Below are 22,615 nucleotides of genomic sequence, written 5' to 3'. Positions count from 1 at the left end.
GAGTTGATTCAAAATAGGCACTTGGAATACCCACTTCATGAAAATGGATCCTTGCCTTCTAAGAGAAACATGAGAGAGCCCCAGTAAAAGATTCTGGAGTTCAAGAACCAGATCTAGGAAAGTCATTAGTCAACTAGCATTTATAAAGTGCTTACTATATGCCAGGCCCTGTTCTAAGTACTGACAACAAATGTGATTATTTTTAAAATTAATTTTATTTAATTAAATGTAATTAAATTTATTTCACTTAACCAACATCTATTTCCCTCCCTCCCACCTTTCCCTTATTGAAAAATAAAAACAGGGGTAGCTTCGCGGCGCCGTGGATAGAGCACCGGCGCTGGAGTCAGGAGGACCTGAGTTCAAATCCGGCCTCAAATACATAACACTTACTAGCTGTGTGACCCTGGGCAAGTCACTTAACCCCAATTGCTTCACCAAAAGAAAACAAAAACAAAAACAAAAAACCAACAACAAAACAAAACAAAAAATAAAAACAAATAAAAACAAAACTTCTGTAAAAATATGTCTAGTAAAGCAGACAATCTCCCACATTGGCCATGTCCAAGAAATATATTCCTCAGTCCTATACTCTGAGTCTGTCACCTCTGACATGAGTGACATTGACATGGAACATCATGTCACCATGATGTCCATACCACGAGAAGACTACAGTTAGGTGGTGTTATCCAACTTTCTTTTGTAGCTTCTACTCTTTGAGACTAGAATTATCTTAATTTGTTCTGGGTATGCTTTGACTTATTGTTTCAATTTATCTAATCCTCACAAGAAGCGGTAGCTGGGTGATAGAGTGGCTAGAGTGTTGGATTTGGAGTTTCTAATTATGTATTGTTAAAGAACACCATTGGGATAAGCATTCCCATCCCATTTTTACAGATTAAAGAGGAAAGGTACAAGTAGGTTGTTGTTATTAAGGGGTAGAGATAAGACTGGAATCAGTGACTTCAAACTCTCCTCTTCCCCTCCCCTCCACTCTTTTCTTTTTATTTGGATCATACATTTCATCATAACATTTCTGAGCTGAAATGGAAAAAGTCAAACCCCTTCAGTTTTACAAATGAGGAAACAGACCAAGAGATGTTAAGGGGCCTGCCCCAGGCCTTACAAAAAATTTGGGAGAATAAGACCTAGAACTCAGGACACCTAGCTCTAGATAATCTTCCTTTCTTTTTACCATACTGAACGTCAGACAGAAGTCAACACAGGATCGCCACAAACAGTTGTCACAAGCAATCAATAGCATAGCAGCAATGCCCATCATAGTAGGAAGATTGTGAATTGGGAGAAAAGATAATAATAACTGGCATTTACATAGCACTTTAAGATTTGCAAAGTGTCAGGGGCAGTTAGGTGGCACAGTGGATAGAGCACCGGCCCTGGATTCAGGAGGACCTGAGTTCAAATCCGACCTCGGACACGTAACACTTACTAGCTGTGTGCCCCGGGGGGGGTCACTTAACCCCATTGCCCAGCCCTGCCCCCCCCCCAAAAGATTTGCAGAGTGTTTTACAAATGCTAAATCATTTGATCCTCACTACAACCCTGTGAGGTAGATGCTGGTATTATCCTCATTTTACAGATGAGGAAACTGAGGCACAAAGCTGTTAGGTAGTTAGTCCAGGCTCCACAACTTGTAAATGTCTGAGGCAGGATTGTAATTCAGGTCTTCCTTACTGTCCCAAGTCCTGTACTTTATCTACTGGGCCTTTTAACTGCCCACAAAATGAGAGCAGAATTCATCCCTTAGTAGCTTTTGCATGTTTGGATGAAGTCAGTAGAGGACAGGTAAAACAAGACCCTTGAGGACCCATTCCACTTTCAATCATCATAATTACCCAGTGAAATACTGGATAATGGTAGGTACAGAAAGATCTCTTTCCCTCTTTTCTCCCTTACCCCCAAACACACACACTATGTACAACAGGAAGAAATTCATAGCACGGCCCCCAACTTATCTTCCCAGGCTTATTGTCTTACCCCTCTCTCTACATTCTACAGTTCAGCCAGACTGGCCTTTTTACCCCTTTTACAAGATTTTTTGCTCTGGATGCCCCCTACCCTGATGCCTGAATGCACCTTTCCTGTTCTGCCCTAGCCCTGTTTCCCTAGCTCTTAGTACCCTTCACACCAAAACCTAAAATGACCTTGTATTTATTTTGGTATTTTGATGTTACCTCCCCAGATAGAATGTAAGCTCCTTGAGGGCAGGGACTGTTGCATTTTTGTCTTTTTATTCTTAACACCTGCCTGATTAAATTAGTTCAGAGTGCAGAGGTATGATGATGATACGAACATTCAAATATTTCCTCTCTCCTCACCTCACCATAAAAGTAGTACACTGGCTGCCAGCCTTCTGGGGCTTGGGACAGTTTTTCTTCTTGTGAAAACCATCTGTTGGCATGGAAGTTATAGCCCTTAATACCATGAGATGTAGGTCCCTCGTTCTGCACCTGGTAGGAAAATCAGTATTACTGGATTGCTCATTGGGGTTTGAGGCAATCAGCGTCAAGAGTGTTCTGTTTCTACCCAGAAACAAAAGCCTGTGAAGCACCATAGGGATTCTCTAACAGAAGGTGCTCACAGTTCCCAGAGATTATCTCATTACTCATTTATAAGACCTCCTTTTCAGCTTGATGCCTTTCTTTGATGTGCAGAGAACCAAGCAGTTTAGTCACTTTGCATCCCTTGAATGTGACCAAAATGTACTTTCTGCCCAGCCTCCAAAAAAGAGCAGATTCAAAAAGGATTTTTCTGTACACTCAGAACATTAAATTACCTATAAAAATAGTTCCCAAAATTGAGGGTGTGTGTGTGTGTGTGTGTGTGTGTGTGTGATGGGTGCAAATGGGAAAGAGACAGGAGTGGGAATAGATTGTAAGCTCCTTGAGGGCAGGGACTATCTCTTTCCTCTTTTTATATCCCCACCTTTCCATATGCGTGGCACATAGTAGATACTTATTGAATGCTTATTAATTTGATTGAGAAATACAGAAATAGAGAGAATATGAGAACAAATGCGTGCATTTTTATATCCATGTGGAAAATTGGAGCCCTATTGATTTTGGACCATTCCAGTTTCAGAAATTCCTGCTCTGGCAGATATAAATAGCAAGTGTGTGTCATGATTTCTGTTTACATAAAGAGGTCCACCTTTTTTTCCATTTGTTTTCCCCAACTGGAAATAGCTTCTAGATCTTTGTTATCCTATACTGCCTCTAAACCTGACCCCTCTAATCACAGTCATTGGAATCCTTCCCTTTCTTTGGGTGCTTCCCATTTCTCTCTGTGTGATTCGGTTACCTTAATTAAAGGGAAGCAGCATAATGTTCTTAGATATCATCAGGTAAAACCCACTCATTCTACAGAGGAAACTGAAGCCCAGAGAGTTTAAATAACTTATATAAGGTCACTCAGGTGTGTGGTAGAGCTGCCTTTTGGAATCCAGGCATTCTGAGTCTATCTCCGTTGCTCTTCCCATGTACCATATCCTCTTTCTTTTTGCTGTAGGAATCTTTCCTCTTCTGTATCTCCCAGAGCCACAATTCAGTCCCGGGAAGTTTCCAGAGTGTGGCTCCTTCACTCAAGGGGACACAAGGACACAATTGCCTTGTCTTGAGAACTGTGTGGGTTTTCCAGTTTCCAACTGAAAAACGACTAAACAACAACAGTCATTGTTTTGCTATTCTCTTGATTCTGATAGGGCACAAGGTGTCAGGAAGACCTGAATTCAAATCCAGCCTCAGACACTTTCTGTCTGTGGGACTGTGGACAAGTCGTTTAATCTCTGCCTGCCCAATTTCCTCAATTGTGAAATGGGATAATAATAAGAATAATACCTCATTTTATGAGGATTGTTGTTATGAGGATCAAATGAGAAAATTTGAAAAGTGCTTAGCACAGTGCCTGGCACATAGTAAGTGTTTTAATAAATACTGGTTTCTTTCCTTTCTCCTTCTAATAAGTTGTGATGAACTATTTTGGGGAATTAAGAGATCATTCTTTAAAATTTAAAGCCTCTAAGCTGATAAATGCATTGTTCTTGAGAGGTTTCCCCTCCACTCCTCATGCTTTGTTTTTAATAGATGTATTAATAAAAAATTTGCCCTGGAAGACCCTTGAAAGAATGTCAGGACTATTTTGAATGGTAAATTTTTGCTAAAGTGGTATGTGATTATGTTTTATTTCAAATAGGTAACATATGTTGAGTTCCTCCAATATACATAGAAGATGATACTGTGCTATGTGTTATATAACAATGGTTCAAACTCAGATAGAAACAGAGGGCACTAAACCACCCATAAGAAAGCCTGTGGGCTGTATATTGACTTAGAAAACCACAAATTAATATTATCTGTATTTTATTGTATTTTTGTTTTGTTAAATATTTCCTAAGTACATTTTAATATAATTTTGGCAACACTCAGGAATGTTATGGGTCACATATTTGACATCTCTGTTATGGAGGATATAGGAAAGTATGTAAGGATGGTCCCCGCCACCAAGAGGCTCATGATCTACCAAATATAACAAACAGAGACCCAAAAAATAGCTAATAATAAGAAAGTAACTAAAATAAAAAGGTAATTAATGATAAAGACAACAGTACAAGAAATAACATAGGATTCATTGAGTCATATGGGCAATCATCATGAGAAGACTCATAGAACTTAAAAGAGACAGTAGAAAACAGACTTAGAAGTGAATTGTGGAAAGAAAATGTGGGTTCTTATCATGATTGACTTTGCCCAGGCAGCATTGCCCAAGCCACTTCTGAATGTCATTTTTTTAATGCTTTGAGATGGGAAGAATAATTTGTGTTTCTTGCCTCATAGGGTTGCTATAGGATCAAGTGATTTATAATGTATATAAAACAGTTGTCATTGAAAAGCTTTCTGGTGAAGAGGATACTTAGGTAGGATATGAGAGTGATCCTGAAGTGTTTGGGACCTTCTTGGTCCCAGAGGGCAGAATGGTAGATGGAAATTGCTGAGTGGCAGGTTTCTGTCTAATAGAAAGAAAATCTTCCTTAACATTAGAAGTATCTAAAAGAGGAATGGATTGCCTTGAGAGAGAGGGAGTTCAATTGAATGAGCATTTATCAAGCTCCTACTGTATGTGTTCAGGGCACACAAAGACAGAATGTAAAACAATCCCTGCCCTCAAGGAACTTATTTCCTACTGGAGTTTCCCCTTTGTAGAAGTCTTCTAGGAAAGGATGGGTGATGACTTGTTGAAGATACTCTCAGGGAAATTCTGGGTCAAGTACTATTTGGAGTAGGTGGACTTTGAGGTTCTTCTAACTCTGAGATTCTCTGATTTTATAGAAATGTAGGCTCCTACTATTATAACTCCTTAGGAATTTCTCCTGTGGGATTTGAAAGACAAGATGATGGTGGGCTGTAATGTCCTGAGAAGGCTTCCTTTGGAGAGGAAGAGCTGGAGCTGAGCCTTGATGATTGAATCTTGAATTATTTTTTAAAATTGAATATGTGTTGAAGATGCTGGAGCCACAAAGTTAGTTTCTGAGTTTAGCTCCCTTTGTCAGTTTACTTTCTCATGGGAGGGTGGGGTAAGAGGTGAAATACGTTTGGCAAAATGAAGGGATTCTCCCTGAGAGTCCCTTGTATTTCAAAAGCCAGGAAGTAAGAGTTCAGCATAGAAGATGAGAATTCTGATTTCCATGAGCCTCCTTGGATTAATTCAATTCAACTAGCATTTATTGAGTACTTGCTGTTTTCAAGGCAGTGTACCGAGTACAGAGACTTCACAAAGATTAATAAGACAGGATCCTTTCCCTAAAGGAGACTGAGAATTCAAAGGGGAGATAATAATAGCAATAATGTCAATTAATCAAGAACGTGTCAATATACCTGTGTCATGAGGAAGAAAGTATGTTTTGTTCTGTCTTCCCAAGACCTTCATTGGTTTTTCATGACTTATCTGTCTTTTGACAGTACTTCAGTGTATAGCACATAATCATTTGTTGCTTGTCTTCCTTCATATTCCCTTATACTCTTATAGAGTTCTAACCTGTTATCTAATTTGATCCTGACAACAACTCTTTGAAAGTAGGAGGTTTTAGAGGTAATGTGGTAGTGGGTAGAGCATTGGATTTGGAGTCAGGAAGCAGTGGGTATGAATCCCATGACAGTTACTTATTAGTTGTGAGACCCTGGACAACTGACTTAACATCTCTTGGCTGCAGTATCCTGAAAATGAAGTTTATACAAACACCTACCTCAAAGGGTTGTTATGAGACATTTCAATCTTTATGCAAAGCTTTGCAAACAAAAAAAAACACCACACAAATATCACATATGGTATATATACACATCTATTTATTCCCATTGTATAAATAAGGAAACTGAAATATCAAAGTTACAAAAGGGTTGCTCCAAGCTGAACTTAGTTTGATTGAAATAAATACTCAGTCTCATTATGGCATCACTATATTGATCATTTTTGCTTAATTACTTTTCTTTGTTTTGAGAGTTGTTTCTAAAGGACACTGGAAGTAGGGTGGAAGAGTGGAAAATATGGTGGCAATGGTGTACAAAACCAAAAGGAATCAGTAGTATTTTAAAAACTTATGTTCATGGGGTTATATAGCTAATTAGTGGTGGTCTTTTATCTCCTTAACTTGTGTGCTCTCCCTGTTACGTAGTAAGAGCTGGTTTTCTATGTCTAATCAGCTTGAGGTCAGTGGTGTAAGTATGACTGGGTGAACCTAATTCTGAGCAGACTAGTACAAGCTGTTTTCCCACTGGGAAACAGAAAACCTACTAGAGTGAAGAGATGAACTCCACGCAGCTGTGAAAGAGCTATATTCCTTCCAAGGGTGCCCCCTAAGCCTTATAAAGCAATCAGCTTAGGAAAGCAGCATTAGGAAGGTTCCTAACGACCATAAAACTCCAAACATGGAGATGACTGCTTTTGTTACACAAAGCATTCGTTGCAGCATTAAATAATGAAATAAACTCTTGACACTAAGAATGGAAACTGTCTCTGTTAAACCGGGCTGTTTACTTTGCAATAATCCTGGCCATAGAAGCAGTGCTATGACACAGATATTTCATTCTTGGGTAACTGGGAAATGCCTGAAGACCACATGATCCCAGCATAACTCGAACGAGACATCCATGGGGCTTGCTGGGCTCAGGCCACAATGTTGGCAAATGCAGAGGGTAACAGGATTGGCAGAATGTTGTTCAATTTGAGAGACCAAGGAGCCAAGTTCAAAATATGAGATGTTAACTTGTCCTTTATATTTTCTGAGCTGAAGAAAATGCTTTACTTTTTTGAAGTCCAGGCTTTTACCCAGGGCTTAGACTTTTTCTCTTCCTCCCTTGCCCGCAGACTCTTTTGCAATGGAAGTTGGAAAAAAGGGTTTTTACTGTTGGAAGGGGAGGGGCCTAAGGCAATAGGAGGAATAACTTTCCCCTTCTGAAGCTTTGTCCAACTTCATGTTTCTGTACATGCTTCCTCTTCGTTTTTATTTTTATTTTTTTTTATGACTGACCCATAAATATATCTCTTTGCAACAGTAAGGAAAATTTACACATTAGCTGGGGAAGCCAGCTTAAAGTTTCATATAACTTCTTTGTCTGAGAACAAGAAATCATTGTTTTAAGAAAGGTAGACTTATAGAATCAGCTCATTAGGTATGGTATTTGAGTAGGTACTTCCTACAAATAGTACCAACTGTAAAGTATTTTCAAAAGAATTACTCACCTTTTTTTTATTGTCATCAAAATAGCAACATTTCCTGCTTCTGCTTTTCTATTAAGTTTTCTTTTTCTTAAAAATGGGAAAAAGTTTTTTGCTGAAAAACTCCATGTCTTAACAATCATTGTCATTAACAAGCACTTATTAAGTGTGTGTCAGGCACTGTGCTAAAGAAATGCAATAAAAAATGTTCCTTTTCCTCAAGGTGCTCACATTCTAATGGGGGAAACTGCATGAAACAACTATATACATACAAGATCTACAAGGGTACATACAAGATATGTAGGGTAATTAGAGGGTAATCTCAGAGGAAAGACTAGCAGTTTGGGGGGGCAGGGTACAGAGGGAGAATTGAGATGAATGATGAGATTTGAGCTGAACCTTGAGGAAGGCCAGGAAGAAGGTACATATGCATATGTATGTACGTACGTATGTGTGTAAGTGTGTGTATATACACACACACTCACACACACATACACCCCCCACACACACCCACACCCACACCTACACCAGAGAAGTGAAGGTAGAAACAGTAGAACTTGACATAGAACGTTATTCATGGTCTTTAATACTAGCAAATTCTTTTAATAAAAGCATAATTATTTTTTTTAATTTTTAATTAATTTATTTTGAATAAATAAATTAATTGAGCCTTCTTGGATCAAGAAGGGAATAACATAATCAGTTAGGTATAGAAATCTAACTGGCATAATTACTTAAAAGATTAAAGTTTGTTATTGTTGTTCATTTGTTTTCAGTCATATCCAACTCTCAGTGAGCCCATTTGGGGTTTTCTTGGCAGAGATATTGGAGTGGTTTGCCATTTCCTTCTCTAGCTCATTATACAGATGAGGAAATTGAGGCAAACAGGGTTAAGTAACTTGCCCAGGATCCCTCAGCTGGATTTGAACTCAGGGAGATGAGTCCAGGCCCAGGCTCCCCAATTGATAGGCTTCTACAGTTTTCCAAGCAGTAAGTAAGAAATTTTGTGGTTAAGAAAGCCATGTTGACTACGTATGCACTTAAAGTATTAATATAGGTGATAAAGTAAGTAAACTCTAAACTTGCTTTCTCTTTGTATTTTATGGGTACTCCTGGGACTTGCAACATCTCAGATAAAACCATTTAATTTCCCTCATATTTTTTGCCCCATATGTGGGAGAAGAGAATGAGTCATAGTTTTCCTTAGGAAAAGCCTTGTTTTATTCAAGTACTTAATGCCAGGAAGACGACATCGGAATTGAGTCATACAGAGCGAACAGCTTGTCTTCAGAGCTGCTTCATTATATATGAAAAGCAGGTAGTAGGAAAAATGGGAAGACTAGGTGGTAGGCCTCACAGACACACCTTTATCTGTGTGTGAGCTTATTTAACCTTTAAAAACTATGATTTCATTGGTCACTTGTTTTTGGGTTATGCTTACATGATTTCCTGGCTTACTGATAATAATAATGTTGTGATGTATTAACTTGCTTCTATATGCTGTACATATTCTTTGGAAGACCCTGGAAGCCCAGCTTTTGGGTCCTTTCTCTTAGGTGCAGAACAACATGCAAAATAGGCACAAAATCTTAAACTTTAGTTAAGTTCAGCCCATCCAGATTCGAATTATCCATTTCTAACTGTGTAGTATAGATCACCAAGATATCTAATCATAGTGTAGCATCACTTAATAAGCTTATCATTATACCGGGATCATCATAACTGAATTATTTTTCTGTTAAACCAAAGTTTCCCTGATCTAATTTACTTTTTTACTAGATATTCTTGAAGTTAAACATTCATATTATATGTAGAGGTTTTTTTTCCACTTAGGGTGTTTACAGAAATGAAAAGAGTAAGATTTTATTAGTTTCTATCTTAGTTTAAAGTCCTTACCAGCAGAAGTATATCCTTAGGTTGCTTGGGATGTGCCGTAAATACAGGGGATGTAAATGATGAAATGTTCAACTTCTCTTGTTTTTTTCTACCTATTTTTCTCTTTTGCCCTTTTCTTGTTTATATCCTTTCTTTGTTTCTATGCCAAGATTCATGCTTTTCTTGTCTATCTCTAGCCACCAATTTCATCAGGAGTCTGAGGGATCGAAAAGTACAGTGTTTTCATATAATCAGGCTAAGGACGTGCAAAAAAATGGCTGGTGGCTGTTTTGAGGCTGTGGAAATTTACACAACATTCAGGATGGAATGCGTATTAGCCCACTCTAACATGGGTTAATTTGCACTGTGTTGAATAATTGGTATGGGTAAAGGAATATACTTGACACAAAGTAGAAAATAAGTGCTTATGTAAATCAATAGAGAAATATTTCTTAAGTGTCATGCACTGAATGCTGTAGCAATGGTGATAATAATACAAAGAAGGAAATGATTCCTACTCTGAAGATATTTCATTCAAGGAGACTAGAAAATATATGCATAAATAAGTATACACAGAATAAATACAAAATACATTCAGATTAGGGAAGAGAGGCACTCATAGCTTAAATCAGAAAACGTTTCCTATCAAGAGGTGATACCTGAGCTTTTGTCTGAAGAGAAGTGTTATGTGAGATAAAGACAAAAAGGTGAAAGCCTGTACAAAGACATGGGGGTGGGGAATGGTGAGCTGTGTGTGAAGAACTGAGAGAAGGCCAGTTTGGCTGGATTGTAGAGTGTGAGAAGGGGAGTGATATATGATGAGGCTGGAAAGATAAGACTGGGAGCCAGGTTTTGAAGGTCTGTAGAAACCAAAAGAAGAGTCGATGTTTGTCCTAGGGTTGATAGGGATCCATTGGAGTTTGAGTTGGGGAGTGATGTGTTCAGATCTGTGCTTAAGGAAAGACATTTATCTCTCTCTGTATGATGACCTGTCAGTCTTTAATGTTTGTTTTCTATGTAGGGATTAAACCAGGCCCAGCACATTTGATTTTTTTTTTTAAAGGATGATTCCTTCCCTCAAAGAGATTACAAATTAAATGAGTAAACAAGAAGTACTTGTCTGAAAAAGATAAGACACCAACAAGGAAATATCAGTAAAGATTACTGAAATTGTTGAGGGTGTTTCTAGTAACGATAGATTTGGATTGTATTAATTTAGGAGGTGTTTGTAGAAAAGGCTGCTTGGAAGCTTAGAGGTTTTTGTTTGTTTATTTTTGTTGTTGTTGCTTGGTTTTGTTTTTTTTTTTTGTTTTGTTTTTGTTTTTTTGCCAGGGATGTGGGACGTAGATTGCCTGAACAGAGGGTCAAGGACATTCTAGAAGTGAGCATGAGCAAATTGTGTTCCAAGGAGGAGAAATGTTGTTTGACTGGAGTGAAGAGTCCATGGCAGGCAATAATGAGAAATTAATGTTATTAAAATAGTGAATAGTTACTTATTAGAGGAGGAACGCTAGGTGGCGCCATAGTGCATAGAGTACTAGGCCTGAAGTCAGGAAGACTAATCTTTCTGAGTTCAAATCTGGCCTTGGACAGTTTTTAGCTGTGTGCCCATCGGCAGGTCACTTAACCCTGTTTGCCTCAGTTTCCTCATCTGTAAAATGAGCTGGAGAAGGAAATGGCAAACCACTTCAGTATCTTTGCCAAGGAAAACCCCAAATGAAGTCACAAATAGTCAGACATGACTGAAAAACAAACAAAACAAAACAAAAACTACTGAACACTTATTAGAGGTTCTTAAGACTACTGGTAGTTCAAAAAGCCTAATGATTGATTAACTGTGAACATCCCAGGGTAATTTTAATCTGGCTTTTGATTTGTAAGTGTACAAATCAATCCATGGTCACCAAATTTTTTTTTGTTTCTCTTGGCAAGCAGCTCATTTGTAAGAGGATAAATTCTTGGTTAGAAATGTGGGAAAGGGCTTACATCATTTTCAAGTTTATCTAGCACTACCCTAAATTCTGTGATGGAGTTAAACACAAGCCTATTGCCATAATATATCCAGAGTTTGGGAGAGAGAGTAAAGGAGCCACAATTGGTACTATAGAGCCTGAAGTGACTTTACAAAAAAAAAAAAAAAGAAGTGTCTGGATTACTCTTTTTTTTTTTTATTGGCTAGGCAATGGGGTTAAGAGACTTGCCCAGGTCACACAGCTAGTAAGTGTTGTGTGTCTGAGGCTGGATTTGAACTCGGGTCCTCCTGACTCTAGGGCTGGTGCTCTATCCACTGTGCTACCTAGCTGCCCCCTGGATTACTCTTAGAGCTAACTTGGGCTTCTGGGATATGATGACACCTATAATTTACTGGTGGGGTCAAGACTTTACCAATCAAGAGAATATTCAGGATGAAAAATGCCATTTAAATGTTGTGGATTTTTCAAGCTGAGAAACATTCATCACTCCGCCCTATATATAAAGGGAAGCATCTGAGTACTCTACATTAGGAAATTTACCTTCAAAACTAACCCTGAAGTCCCTCAAATTCATTAGTATTTCTTGGCCCTGGACCAAAAGTCCAGGAAAGCTTCTGCTTTTGATTCTATCTGTTTTACCAATTGACTCAAAGCTAAAAAGAGCTGGAATTCTGCCAGAAGAAGAATTTGCCACCAGGTTGTTTTTAGTATTGAAGCCCTTGGGGTCTGGTTGGATATCCCAAAGGGAACCATTGTCCCCTGTTCACTCTAAGGGATTCTACTACCCAGTCTGCTCTCTAAGTATCCCCTTTTTTATGTACTATTGATTTTCCTGCAGGATGCTAGGTCCACAATATTTAGAGTTATAAGGGACTTAAGAATTATCTAGTCCATCTCCCTCATTTTTATACCTGAGGAAGGAACCTTGCATCTTGAAAAGTTTGCATCACTTTTTTTCTTCCTTGTGGGAATTCTGCTATTAACAGGTCACAAGGGTTTGTAACTTTGGGTCTCAAAAGAGTTACCTGGGGGGGCTGAGAGTTGTTCCTGGATCACATTATTAGTAACAAAGCTGGGGTTATGAACTCAGGTACTCTGCAGGATGCTACCTCCGAAGTTTCAGAAGGGGGATTTAAGTCCACATCTTCCTGACTCTAACCAAGTCCAGTGTTATGGTCAATCGGTCAATCAATTAGCATTTATTAAGTGCTTGCTATGAGTAAGTTTCGTGGTAGGATACAGAAATCACTATCCTTAAGGAGCTTACATTCTAATAGAGCACACAAATGTACAGAAAGAGGCACCAAAAAAAAACATAACCATTAAGCCATGTTGACTCTCAGCACAATATTTTAAATAAACAAAATGTAGAGTGTCCCAAAAGTCTTAGTAAAGTTTTAAGCTTTAATAATTTCAAATACAAATGCTGCAAACTTACAAAACCATAATTTGAAAGTTTAATTATTTTCATTTCTTTGATATTTAGTCTTGTGAGTTTAAAATAATTAATTTTTAATTTTAATTTTAACCACTAAGGCCTCTTGTCATTATGAATTTTCGTGCAATAGTTTCTGGATGATATTTTCTCAGGACCTGAGTTCCTCTTATTTGGCTTTCACTGTCATTTGATCTATCTCCATTAGACTTTTTCTTGTGGGGTCATGTGAAAATTGTTGTGTATATACCAAAACCTAGTCCTTTGGATGATCTTACAGCTAAGGTTACAAATGTAATCCCTTCTGTTCCTGAGCAGCAGCTGATGAAAGTTTTTATAAAGTTAGAAAGAATTATGTATAGCACAAGATGGTGGTTTTATTTTTAATAAGAAATACATCAATATTTTAAAAATATAAATAATTCACTTTTGAAAGGTTAACTTTTTGCACGTTTGTAGCATTTATATTTCTGAAATTATTAAAGCTTTTATAACTGCGTTGAGACTTTTGGGACACCCTGTATTTTAACGTGGTCTATCTAATATAACTAATAAAATATAATAGTGGGTGGTTTTTTGATGTGTTTCCTGACCAATGATTTCACTAATGAAAGGAGGTCCAGCTGTATCTACAGCTTCAAGTTGTCTGACTATGCTTCATCTGCAAAGTGGGATAATAATACCTATCTCACAGGATAGTTGTATAGTTCAAATTATATGTATATATATGTGTGTGTGTGTGTGTGAGATATATGAGATATACATATCTCATACATGAGATTATATATAAAACACTAATAAAACATATAAAATGTATATGATATGTATGTGTGTGTGAATTATTCTTGCAACAACTACTAATGGCTCAAAGAGTGGTCCTTGAAGGTCACCCAGCAAATGTGTGTCAGAAGTCCTTTTTTAAAAAAATTATCTTTATTTTTTAAATTTATGGAATAAAACAAGCATTTCCTTATCACAGTATAACAAAAAAGATGATTGCACATCGAACTGCATATCTCTTATGTACAACTTGCTCTTCCTCTTCAATCTAAGAAGCAGCTCTTTTAAAGGCGAGTGGTCTTGGCTTCATTACCAGCTTCACTGCTGACATGCTGCCTCTCTAGAATAATGCATTGATATTATATGTACACATGCACATGTATGTATTAAATATGCATATATAATTCCATAAAGTTAAAATATTAAAGAAATAAAACCATAATGAAGCGTGGAAGTTCTACATAAATAAAATAAGTGTCCTCAATTACTCAGAAGGCAAATGGTGACTATGTCTACTCTCTGGGTCTTGGATAAATTATTTAACATATATTTATTGATTACAACACTGTGTTGCAAGACCCTTGCAAGATTATCATAGGAGGAGAGGAAACAAAGAAGCAGAAGAGTCAGTCCTGAAAGAACTTAGATGTCATATACAGGTAAAAAGATAACTAAAAATACAAGGAAATCTATGATAATTGCTGGGTGAGTGGTACATTAACTAAGTGGTGTAGAACTTGAAGGAGGAGCCAGGGAGAGTGGGAGAAGTCTTTATGTGAACTTGGCCTTGAAGGATGAGGGATGGTATTTTACCAGTTTGTGGGGAGGGGGAGCACTCTCTTTGTGTGGCAAGAACATACGCAAATTAGGATTCTTTTGTTTTTAAAACTAATTAATTTTTCATTTTCAACCTTCACTTTTATAAGATTTTGAGTTCTAAATTTTTTCCCACTTCCTTTCCTCCCCCTTTCCCCAAGATGGCATACAATCTGATACAGGCTATACATGTACAATCATATTAAACATATTTCCTCAGCAAATCAGGATTCTTAAGGTCATCTCAGAGAAGACAATTGAGGAAAAATAAATGTGGAAAGAATTCACTTCCTGGACAAGTGCAGCCCCCCGCAATCCTCCTTCTTCTTTCCCTTCTTAATGCATTATGGAACAAAGAGCTGAGGCATTTAACATCGTTGGCTAGATGGGATTTTTTCTTCCCTTTAAGGAAAAAAAACAAAAACAAAAACAGAAACTGGAGTTATTTTGAGATGTGGAGGTCCCTGCCCATGATTTCCCCATCCTTTAGGTTTTAACTCTTAATTATTTGTTCTCTTGCCTGTTGTGTTTCACATGCTTCTGAATTTAAATTTCAGCTCCTTTGGGTGTTAGAGTTTTTCCTGGTTTGAACTCGGGAGGGTGGGAAGGACTCTTTCTCTCTCAATGTATTTCAAGCAGCCAGTTGAAAAATTTGTGAAATTTGGGCCACATTTGGGATTTGAGACAGATTGTAAAATGAAGAGAGAATTTTTTCCAGGGTTTGAGTTTCAACATAGACCCTTCTCAAAGAAATGCCTGAAACCAAGAACTAGGCCATGAACTCCTGAGTGAGGGTGGAAAGAAAACTCCCTACGGATGTTTATCTGGTGATAACGCGGCATCTTGTCAGGACATTAAAATATGTTATTTGTTTACTCACAAGCGAATCTTACTCTTTTCTCTTTGTGTTCCTTTAAAAAAAAAAAATCATCATTCTCCCAAATAGTAGGGGGAGGAAGCTATACTGAAGACTCTTTTTAAATTTTTTTTATTTATTAAAATTTGTGTTATTTTTTGTCAAACTACATTGAGACTTTTTTAATTTCTCTTTTTCCTTAAAATTTTTTTATTATTTTCTTTTCTTTCCATATTACCTTTGTTTCTCAGTATTTCCTATCCCCTTTCCCTTAACTTTCTTTTATAACAAAGTACTAGAATACTACCGTGCCCTGAGAAATGAAGAAGATAGATAGGGAGTTAGGAAAGACTTATATGAACTGATGCCAGATGAAGTAATCAAAACCAGGAAAACAATTTGTACAATCACTATAGCAATGTGAATGAAAAGAGCAACATAAAATTGAATTACTGTAATGACTAAACTTACACTGCAGAGGTAGAGCATCGGATGTAGAATACTGCATACACTGTTGGAGTGGATCGATGTATTTATTAGTTTTGCTGAACTGCATGTGATTTTTTAAAATGCTAAATATTGAGCCAGAATGGATAAAAGCACTAATATCCCCTTTGAGAAAACTAGCCTCCTGAACAGTATTTTAAAGAAAACATTGCCTTAAGATTATCGATAGGGAAAAAACCCAACAATATGAAGGAAAATGAATCAACCACTCAAAGGGTAGTTTGGAGCAGCTGCCCTGTCCAGGACCTCCCAAGGAGGGCTAAACTTTCCAAGTTTCTGTGGATGCCAAGATGGGGAGTGTCATCACTGACTCTTATCTTCCTATATCCCTTCTGGGATTTCATTTTCATATGCCATTCCCTCATGCAGAACAGTAGCCTTTGGTTCCATTTAGCCAATGAGCACCATATTACTCTAACTTTCATAAAGTCTCAAGCCCAGGCTAAATGGAAAACCTAAAGGCTAATGTGAAGGTGACTGTTTATTACTAACATTAGGAAACACCAAGATTTTGGAATCCTACAACTTTTACAGACTCTTTTTTTCCCACATATTCTCTCAGTGCAAAATATTTTCCTCTTCCCTCTAATATTTCAGATGTGGTGATTTGGAAGGACAATAATGAGGGTGGGGAGGAAGGGAGAGGGAGGAAAATAAGGCCTGGCCAAGAGTTAACTGCTAATGGTTAAGTTTGTAGTTTTGGGGTTTTTTGTGTTAATTTTTTTGCTTCATGACAATTGCTTAGCCTTTCTTTTAGTTTTAAATCTATGTATGTATGTATGTATGTTTTTCCTATGATATCCTTTGGATATCACACAAAAAAAATTACCTTTGATGTAAGAGTCATGATAGGGCAGAATTAGCACGTCTAGGAATCATAATTTTGAAAAGAAAACAGAAAATAAATTCACTTTGAAAACTTAAAATAGAATTCAAGAACAAATTCCTGACAACTTATGAAAGAAAGCTTGAAACAGGGAAAAGATGCTGAATGTCCTTATGGATTTATTTTATCTGAAAATAATTGATAGTTTTTTGTTTAGAGGAAGATGTAAACGCATTTGTTTTCTGTCTGCATATTTGACTGTTAGGTTAAAAAAATCGTATTTTTAATATCAAGGCTGAGCACTTTGCTAATATGTTTTGGTTTATATTCTTGATGTCTTTTAAGGGGTAGAACGCTTAGATTTTCTGAAAACATCATCTTTGTTCTTAGTTATATTATCGAAGTAACATAGCAGCAGTTTAAAATCTTTGTGACCTCCTTAGAAAAATCCCATTAACGAAAGAAGATGCTAATCGGTAATGTGTTTTGCCAGTCATCACAGGCCTAAGCAGTCTGCATAATCCATTGTTGATTAAGTTAATGAAAGCCCAGTACTGGGTTTGAAAGCTTTGTGACAGCAGATTGGAATAAGATTGAAGGCTTTTAGATTGTGCTGCTCTAGGGGGCTCAATCAAGATGGGAGGGTTACTTACTCACATGACTCTAACATGCATTAGGTGGGCTTAGGGGGTTTCCTTTGTTTTTGCTGAGGGAGGAGAAGGAGGACACAGAGAGGAATGATCATACTGTGCCTTGATGAGTTTATTATCACTGTCAAGACTAACAGATGGTGCTGGATAGGCAATAGTGACTCTACGTACAGACATTGTGCAGCTGGGGAGCTCGTATCATGTAAGACTTACTGAATATTCTTTTTCTTTCCTCACAGGTGACATCACACAGAAAGGTTATGAAAAGAAGAGGTCAAAATTAATTGGGGCCTATCTGCCACAACCTCCAGGTATGTAAATCTTGACTGGTCCTATAAAATCTAAAAGTTCTGTGGGTCTTGAGAACTAATCACATTAGGCACAGGCAGATAAGATGGATCATTTGAGACCAGAGAACATTTTTGATGCAGAGTCAACACTAATATCATATACTTCTTGTATGTAAATAGCACTTTTCTTTGTGTCTTTATACATACCCTAATCACTTGGATACTTGATTTAACGAATCATTCATGTAGTGATGGCAAATAATGTAATAATTATTTTTGAAAGCCCCATTCCTATACAAAAATGAAGACCAGTTAGGATTTTAAAACACTTTCTCTCTCTTACTCTCTCTCTCTCTAAAGATTTCTACCTGGAAATAAGACTACAAAATACTGTCTGTGATTATGAAATCTCAGAGAAGGGCTTGCTGTGTTTTAAATTGTGGCTTATGTAAAATATTTTTTATTTATTCTCCTCACGTGTACAGCATCTACCTCATTCCAACCTTCTCAGATTTGTTAGTTAATGTTGTCTTTTTTGCACTTGGGTGATGTCAGTCTTTGCCTGAGCCTTAGTAAATTCCAGGAAAAAGGAGGCCAATGTTGGAATGGAGTGTTGATGTCTCAGCTCTCAGGCAGTCCTGTGTGTAGTCTAAGGGTGACCTTGAGGGCTTTCTATTACTAGGTGCTGTTAAAGTGAACTCAATTAAGAATTGTCTGTTTTCCTAAGGAAAAAATAGGAACTCCTATACTGTGAAGTTGAAGAGGTACTGATCTTATAAGCTGTTTTTTCATGTTATTCTGTAAATTTCAGTCTATAAAGCATTGCTTTGAAGTTCTGCTAGAGAACATATACACAGAGAGACACACATACACACGCAATGAAGCATTCCACTAACTTCTTTTAGCTTGAGAATAATTACTGTAGCTAACCTTGATGTATCTGGTGGCATCCTACCACCACATAATGGCAAAGTGTGCTCAAAGAGAGCTTATTTGTATGCCGAGTCTCCGCTGCCTTTGTAAACTTCATTTTAGTTTTGTAGGTTTATTTTATTTTTTAGTCTATTTCTTTTTCCTTCCTTTAGCTTTAAAATAACAAACATAAAAAAATGGGTTGGAACATAATGCATTGTTTCTTTTCTTTTCTTTTCTTTTTTTTGTAGTGATTAACCAAAGCAATTTCCCCAAGAATAATATGGAAGGGTTACTTAGGAACGATAGAGCATTGACTCATTTGGACAGAACTCCCCTTGCCTCCTAATTCCTCATGGGAGACATTCCTGGAAATTAGATTGTCTTTCTCAGGCTTTAGTTAGCTGAAGGAAGAGTAGGATGGATGTTGCTGCTTCCTGGATCTAAAATGAAAGAGGTTGGAGGCGCTCCTTCATCAGAGCACTCATGACCAAAAAAAAGTTGGGCTTGCCTGAACCCTTCATGTGTAGATCACTCAAGTCAATCGTAAGGAGACAAGTGATGGAAACCCATGGTTTGTTGTGTTTTCTCTCCTCCTTCCAACAGAATCATAGCCAATGCTGACCTTCTAAATAACCATGCCACTTGCTGAACTGTTTCAAGGAAGTGGAATCTTCTGTATTTTGGAAGAAGGCTGGGGATGGCTTGGTTGTGTGTTGTCCTTGTGGTTGTTTTTTCATCTGTGCATTGCAAAACAAAAGTGAAACAGAGGCGTTTCCCAAGAAGATAGTTCTCAAGCCGCAGCTTTGCAAAGAACATAATTGACCCCAATGTTGGCCGGGCACTGATGGTGGAAAGCGCCTGGGCTGTGTCGTGTGGTCCCTTGTTTGTTGTGTGTGCTGTTCTGCATGGGGGCGGGAGCTCCACTCACTGCTGTAACAAATTTAAAAAAAACTAAAATTTGAATTAATTAGTTTTTTTTCAACTTGTTACAGCAGCGAATGGAGCTGCCGCAGTACGGTGTAGACTGCAGCACAGTGAAGGACCCACAAGAAGGATGCTCCGTTCTGCCAACATCGGGGTGTGTGACATCCGGGAAGCAGCGGCCAGAGACCGGGCGGCCAGCACCGCGGGAACCCGGCCTCTGTTTTACTTTCGTTTCGGTGAGCACTACTTTCAAAAGGCAGAAAGAGGAAGAAGTAGTAGAGAAATCATTGTCCAGTACAGAAACATAAAATTCAGAAAATACTCAACTCAACTTTGTTGTGCTTGGAATGAACGAATTACAGAATCATAGAGCTAAAAGGATCTTAAAGATCATTTGATCCAGTTTTTCCATTTTATAGACAATGAAACTAAGGACCAGAAAATTGAAATGATTTACTGAAGGTAACATAGCTGATTGTCTTCTGACTCTCAATTCATTGAGCTTTTCTGTATAATTCTCCCATTTTTTATTTTACAACTCTTTATTCAGAGTTGGAGAACACACAACAACTTATACTTGAAAAACAGAAAAAAAACCTTGAAAATTCACAACCCATTCAACCACATTTCTCTGATTTCCTATCAGTTCCATTATTCTATGGTCAGACATCTGTTGGAAGGCTGGACTCAGTTATGAACATCAAACCACTTAGGCTTTTAAAGCCTTGTAAATTAGTAAATTTTACAGATCACAAGAAAGCATGTTTGGCAGAAACCAAAAAAGAAAGAAAGAAAGAAAGAAACCAAAAAACCTAGTCAATCTGAAGCTCTCAGGCCAAAGGAAAATACGAACCTCCTGATTGTATCATAAGAAAACTGATGTTTATAGACCAAAGTTTTAACCTCATCAATAATACCATGCCATATCTCCTCCTGACCCCTCCCTCCTATAAACATATTTCAATTGAATCATGTACAAGTAATAGAAATCATAGATCTAGAACTTGCAGAGACCTTGGAGTATATCGATTCCATCTTTCTCATTTTAAAAGTGAGGAAAATGACTGGGCAAGTCACTTAACCCCAACTGCCTCACAAAAAAAAAAGGAAGGAAAATGAATTACAAAATAGTTATGTGACTTGCCCAGGATCCTTATGCCAATAAGTGGTTGAAGTTGCACTTGAACCCAGATCTTCAAGAGATCAAGTCTAGTGCCTTAACCAACTATGTCAGGCTGATGAGACACTGGTAGAATACAGTTATGTATATTAAGTCCCTGATCCATATCTCAGTTTTAAAGATAGAGGTAAAGGTTGCCCCTCTCCATTCTTCCCATTGTGTTTGTCTCTCAACCTCTGCTTCCATCCATCCATTGCAATTTGACCCTCAGCTAACTAGTTGATGGCCCTAGAACCCTATAATACATTTGCCAATGAGAAGAGACAGAAAAGAGAGAAGAAATAGATAAGGTGACAGGGCTGTCGGCTTTCAGCAAGGTGGTGACTTGTCATCAGATACCATCTTAGGATTTTTTTTTTTGAAGACTCACATGCCCATTGAACACGAGAGGAAAAAAAATATAATTTGACAGGAGAGTGTTCCGTGTAGAGGAGCCATTCACCTACATTAGTCTCCCTGGTTTCCTTTGAGAACTAGAAAACTTCATTGCCTTCCCACCTGTGATTTGAAGACAGGTTGTCCTATTTCATGGTGTATGGGAGGTTGACACTCAATCTTGCTTTCTTGTGTTATTTGGTGTTTTTTTTCCACTGTTCTTATTCTCTTAGAGGTTTACTCCTGAGTGAATAAAGGCATTCATTATGCATAGCTTAATTCTCTAGCAAGTCAGTAAGTGAGGCGGATGTTTCTAAATTAGAAAAATTAATTCTTTCTTGACTGGCCCACTTTTTATAATAATTCTTCTTATATTGAAGACTCAAAAACTATTTGGTTTTTTGTTTTTCCCCTCATTCTGTCATATGTGGAAAGACAGATCATAGAATTTTTTATGTTTTTGTCAGGAAATAGTTTGGTATTATTTCACACAAGCTTTTCTAAAGCATGTGAGGGGTTTTCAATGAATTCCTTTTCATTTTAAGACTTATTGTCGCAGAAACAATGCCAGAGCATTTGTGGTAGAAAATATGATTAGGATTTCCAAGTTGTTTTAAGAAGATATGACTTCTTATTGGAGCTTTTATAGACTTTTGTGTAATATTCAAAGCTGTTGGGTTTCAGTAGATGGTTTGAGCATTCATGGTAAAATGTTAGCACTATCCCAAGTGCTCCTTCTGGAAGCTGTTTCTCTTTGCCACTTTTATAGGCTTTTTTAGACAGGTCGCATGGATTATGTCCATTTAGTAAATATTACATTCAATAGTGACTACAGGCATCTCCTGAGAATATTGTGGTACCCCCAGTAATGATTGAGGAAGACCTTTGTTTATTTATACCATAAAAACATTCCCAGACATAGAATGATGTAGAGTTCAGAGATAAAATATTGCAAATTGAGACTAATACTTGAAAGAAGGAGAAATACTTAAGGTACCTTAGCATCGTGTGGTGCTTGTCCTGTTCTCACTTTTTAAATTTCCTACACCATATTCCATTAACTGTTCTAACTGATTAGCCTTACGAATATATGAGGTGGAAACCAGTGCACTTATCTTTCTTCTTGGTGAAATTTTATTAGTACAAAGTATGTTTTTGTAATTAAGTCCTTACTGTTTCTATACCATGTACTGCAGTGGCATAATGCAGTCTATTACTAATTACATAATGCAGTCTATTACTATCAATAAATAGCATAACTTTTCTCACCCAGATAAACACTAAGAACATTTTATGACACGTGTCTTAAATAGCTTGTATTTGTTCTAAGTGCTGGTCTGTAAAATATCACTTACTCTACAAAAACTGTCAACAAGAATGCTGGAGTGCTTCTCCTTTTTTGTGTGGTGTTTGGCACCATCCTAGAATATTCATTCATTCAACTTTCTTCTTGGGATTTAGATAAACTTTTCGGTTTTGAAACTT

General features: G+C 37.4%; 1 protein-coding gene across 4 annotated transcripts in view; it reads left to right on the top strand.

Moving 5' to 3' along the window:
• DIP2C (disco interacting protein 2 homolog C) overlaps positions 1-22,615 on the top strand; it is a 589,927-nt gene that overhangs the window by 304,702 nt on the left and 262,610 nt on the right. For 2 of the 4 annotated variants that reach the window (XM_027841051.1, XM_027841050.1), the window contains exons 2-3: positions 17,686-17,757; positions 19,644-19,811. In XM_027841051.1, coding sequence (XP_027696852.1) covers positions 17,686-17,757; positions 19,644-19,811 — 240 coding nt within the window. The remainder of the gene's footprint in view (positions 1-17,685; positions 17,758-19,643; positions 19,812-22,615) is intronic. The other 2 variants (XM_027841054.1, XM_027841052.1) reach the window with 1 other exon arrangement.

This window comes from Vombatus ursinus, unplaced genomic scaffold (genome assembly GCF_900497805.2).
Source record: "Vombatus ursinus unplaced genomic scaffold, bare-nosed wombat genome assembly UNPS02014852.1, whole genome shotgun sequence".
In the NCBI taxonomy this organism is placed as follows: Eukaryota; Metazoa; Chordata; class Mammalia; order Diprotodontia; family Vombatidae; genus Vombatus; species Vombatus ursinus.
This window is presented reverse-complemented; position numbering and strand designations above follow the sequence as displayed.